The 4,979-nt window shown below is 46.3% G+C and overlaps 1 protein-coding gene across 1 annotated transcript in view; it reads left to right on the forward strand.

Moving 5' to 3' along the window:
* Positions 1–216: 216 nt before the first annotated feature.
* Positions 217–4,979, forward strand: part of uhrf1 (ubiquitin-like with PHD and ring finger domains 1) — a 36,947-nt gene continuing 32,184 nt past the window's right edge. The window contains exon 1 of the mRNA XM_043720915.1: positions 217–666. Coding sequence (XP_043576850.1) covers positions 514–666 — 153 coding nt within the window. The 5' untranslated portion in view covers positions 217–513. The remainder of the gene's footprint in view (positions 667–4,979) is intronic.

The raw sequence follows: 4,979 nt of genomic DNA on the forward strand, positions 1-4,979 counted from the left end.
AGGTTTTCGTCCTTCCTTCACCACCTTTCGGCCTCCCTCTCTTGGCCACCTTTTTTTTGCCTCTCAGACAGCTCAGCGCTTCTCCTCAGGTGGCCAACCCAACACGATCCTCATAACCTCGCGCGATTTGCTTCGCGCCGCCGAGTTGCCCCTCAAAGGGCGAGGCAACAGCGGGGACCGCCCGACGCAGTGAGGTCATTGGTCGGGCGCGCTGACGTTCTTGGAGTGGGCGGTGCGGCGCCCGGGCTCGCAGTCCAATCGGAGCAGGGCGGCTATGCGCGCGCTGCAATAGGCGGGAGAGCGCGGGTTTGAATTGGATGCTGCGCGCGCGGAGCAGATCCGTTGGGTTCAAGGAGAAGGGGGGGAAGATTTAAAAAAAAACAATTGAATTCGCGGGAAAGCTTCCCATCCCCCTGTCACTGAGAAGGAGATTGGGGGTAGTAAAAAAAAAGGCATCAGCGCGTCCGAAGTGATTATCATTCTTCGCTTTTGTTGAAGTGAGTGTGATTGAAGATGTGGATCCAGGTGCGAACCATGGACGGCAGGGAGACGCGGCACATTGACGGGCTCTCCAAACTGACCCCGGTGCAGGAGCTGAGGGAAAAGATCCGGGAAGCGTTCGGGGTGGAGGCGGATCGGCAGCGACTCTTCTATCGGGGAAAGCAGGTATTCCACATAAGAGGGTTGTACGTAGGAAGTTAACAGGAGGGCGCCCAATTTGAATGGGATGACTGAAGAGGGAACAAAAGGCTGTCCACATAAGCAAGTATTTAGCAACGAGCAACTCAAGCTGGCACTAGAGGGTTAAAAATATCCACCGCTACGCGCGGGAGAAGAGGATTCGCCTCCCCCGTTAAGTAATCGACAGAGCGGGGCTTCCCTGAGGATACCACTGTCAAAATAACATTCGTCCGTGAATAGATCTATAAAGATCTACTCTTATCTCTTTGGACGTTGACCATCCGCTCCCTGCTATTCTAATTCCGTGTTAAATCTACTTTTAAATGGTTTAAAAACTTCATGGCTTTCCAACTGCACCCAGAGGCGGGCTGTTTACACAGCAACCTAGCCTAATGACTGTCGCGCTACTATTGGCCCTGTCTCCTGCTCCGCTGTATCTGATTGGCCCGTTCACCTGTCAGTCAGCGGTTGGCCCACCTTCCTCCCCCAGTGTTTGGTTGCGCGGGAGGTCTGAGGTGCTAAAAAGGCGCTAAATGCCCGATCACCCGTTTGTCGATTTATTCTCAACAATTCACCGGGATAAAATTTCACCGCAATGGGGGCGAAATGTGCCCTCTCCTGCACGTTTTGCCGAACTTTTCATCATAATCATTTTATCCTGGTTGAAATAGTGATTAAAAAAAATTTCATTCAAATACACAGGTACCGGGAAAACTAAGTATTAGTTGGCGCCACTCAGGCAATTTCTTATTTACGTACAGGATCGAATTGAACTAGTGTATTTCTTCAGAGTAACATTGCTGCAGACAGCATTTTCACCATTACAGCAACTGATGCACTGACAGGGAAGTATGCTGTTAATATGTATTGCGGTTGGGGCAGACTAGTGATAGTTTTTTTTATTGCTCCAGGCTTTTAACTGTAGAAAGCATCTTTGAGCGCCACCTATGGAGTCCTGCTTTAAAATGTGACGTTCGTCCTCAGGAGCAAAGTTAAAAATTACACAACAACAGGTTATAGCCCAACAGGACTAATTGGAAGCACTAGCTTTCTGAGCACTGCTCCTCCATCAGGTGGTTGTGATGAGGCAACCACCTGATGAAGGAGCTGTGCTCCGAAAGCTAGTGCTTCCAATTAATCCTGTTGGACTATAACCTGTTGTTGTGATTTTTAACTTTGTACACCCCAGTCCAACACCTGCAACTCCAAATCGTGTCTTCAGGAACAGCTGGTGCTTCATGACAGTGGGTCACATATTTGCATGTGTGCCGGATCTCTCCAAACCAGTTTTTTGATTGTTAAAGTGTTCATCTTAGAATTGAGAAGTAGATTCCATCTCTTTAGCATTTTGTTTCACGCAAGTTGGTGTCCACATTTCCTACATTACAATCATGACTACACTTAAATTATTTTGGTTTTAAAACTCTTTGGAACAACCTGATATGTTTTGTTGACAGCATGGAAAAATGTTTTGATTTGTTACGTCAGCCATAGAACTTCTCAGATGGCACCAAATTTGGCGAACCTTCTTGACATCGGCAATGGGCTGCGTTATTTATTAAGGGGAGGTGGTGGCCTAGTGCTATTATCGCTGGACTATTAATCCAGAAACCGAGAACGATGTTCTGGGGACCTGGGTTCGAATCCTGCCACTGCAGTTTGGTGGACTTTGAATTTGATTTACAATAAATCTTGGGTTAAGAGTTGAATGAAGAAGCCATTGTCAATCGTCAGGAAAAACCCATCTGGTTCACTCATTATCCTTTATCTGCAAACCATAGCTGGTCTCGCCTACGTGCCACTCTAGAGCCACAGCAATGTGGTTGACTGAACTGCCCACTGAAATGGCCGAGCAAGCCACTCAGTTATTTCAATTGCTAGAAAGTCACAACAAGGAAATGAGGCTGGATGGACCACTTGGCATTGAACTTGGAACCAGAAAAGACAACGGCAAAAACACAAACAGCCCTGCTGACCATGCAAAGTCTTCCTTACCAGCATCTGAGGGCTAGAGCCAAAATTTGGAGAGCTGTCTCACCGTCAAGCAATAGATTGACATAGTCATTCTTATGCAATCATACCTTACATATAACACCACCATTACCATCCCTGGATATATCCTGTTCCACCGGCAGGACCGACCCAACAAATGTGGTGGCATAGTGGTTTATAGTCGGGAGGGAGTTATCCTGGGAATCTAGATTAAAGTGGTCTTAGAAAAGCACAGTAGGTCAGGCAGCATCCGAGGAGCAGGAAGATCGACATTTCGGGCAAAACCCCTTCGTCAGGAATGAGGTAGGGAGCCTCCGGGGTGGGGTTGGGGAGAAGGTACCCTAGAGTACGATAGGTGGTTGGAGGTGGGGATGAAGGTGAGAGCTTAGAAAGGAAGGTTGGCAGGTTCCCACCTATCCGCTCCACCTTCCTCTCTAATCTTCAGCTGCTTCATCAATGACCTTCCCTCTATCATAAGATCAGAAATGGGGATGTTTGACAATGATTGCACAGCATTCAGCACCATTTGTGACTTCTCAGATATTGAAGCAGTCTGTGGTCAAATGCAACAAGATCGGGACAATATCTAGTCTTGGGCCGACAAGTGGTAACATTTGCGCCCCACAAATGCCAGACAATGACCATCACCAATAAGAGACACACTAACCACCGCCCCTTGACATTCAGCAGTATTACTGTCACTGTTGACATCATTGGGGTTACCAATGACCAGAAACTCAACTGGGCTCACCACATAAACACAGTGGCTGCAACAGCAGGCCAGAGACTAGGGATACCGTGGCGTGTAATTCACTTCCTGACATCCCAAAGTCTATCCACCATCTACAAGGTACAAGTCAGGAGTGTGATGGAACACTTCCCACTTACCTGGATGGGTGCAGCTCCAACAATGCTCAAGAAACTTGACACCATCCTGGACAAACCAGCCTGCTTGATTGGCACCACATCTACAAACATTCTGCAGTGTACCTTGCGGATAGTATACACTGCTGCTTCATTCGATCCCACTACCATTGGCACTCAGTAGTAGTCTTCGAGGAGAAAGTGGGGGCTGCAGATGCTGGAGATCAGAGCTGAAAATGTATTGCTGGAAAAGCGCAGCAGGTCAGGCAGCATTCAAGGAACTGGAGAATCGACGTTTTGGGCTAAAGCCTGAGCATTCCTGAAGAAGGGCTTATGCCCGAAACGTTGATTCTCCTGCTCAGTAGGAGTGTCTGCAATCTACAAGATGTATGACAGAAATTCACCAAAGATCCTTAGACAGCACATTCCAAACCCATGACCACTTCCACCTAGAAGGACAAGGGCAGCAGGCACTTGGAAATGCCACCACCTGCAAGTTACCCTCCAGGCCACTCACCTCTCTCCTTGAATTCCCTCCCTACCGGCATTGTGGGTCAAATCACAGCAAGTGGTTTGATTCAAGAAGACAGCTCATCACCACTTTAAGGGCAAATAAGGATGGATTATCAATGCTGGCCAACCAGCGATGTCCAAGTCCTACAAAGTGAATTTTAAAAAATTTACAACTGATAGAGCTAATAATCATTCGATAAGCTTGACTTCTGAGGTATTTTCATTTCTTTTGAAGTTTGTTCTCTTTAAATAAGAATGGATGGTTTCAAATAATGGTAATGGTAGTTCTTACAGCTTTGAGGAAAGTTTTAAATCTTTGTGATAACGTAAAAAGAAATTTTGAGCAGTTGCTTTCTTCCAATCATACTTCAATGGTCATGTATTGAATTGTTGGATCTACGGTGTAATCTATCCTTTAAATTTCAAGTAGGTCGAGGATGCCATATTTATTGTTGGCCAGTTCTGTGTACAGCTGCAGTAGAATGGATGTTTATGTTTATACACGTGGTTCCTCATTTCGGTTATTTTATTTTTAATAAATCTAACTCCACGAGCTCTGTTCAGCTCAAATCATTGCTGTTGTTTTCTTCCTCATGGATATGTGTTCCAAATTTAATCTTAAAACTTCTAGTGAGAGAGCCAAGTTGACATAAGTAATTGTTGCTAATGCATCCTTGTGCACGATGTGCCTCAACAATCTCACATTGACTTGGCATAGCACCTAACTCATTGCTCTCCCATGTTTTGCTGATGTGTATTATATAAAAAAATCACTTTCAATGTCATAGAGTCATCGAGATGTACAGCATGGAAACAGACCCTTTGGTCCAACCCATCCATGCCGACCAGATATCCCAACCCAAACTAGTCCCACCTGCCAGCACCCGGCCCATAACCCTCCAAACCCCTCCTATTCATATACCCATCCA

The sequence above is a fragment of the Chiloscyllium plagiosum genome, chromosome 31 (assembly GCF_004010195.1).
Source record: "Chiloscyllium plagiosum isolate BGI_BamShark_2017 chromosome 31, ASM401019v2, whole genome shotgun sequence".
Taxonomy (NCBI): domain Eukaryota; kingdom Metazoa; phylum Chordata; class Chondrichthyes; order Orectolobiformes; family Hemiscylliidae; genus Chiloscyllium; species Chiloscyllium plagiosum.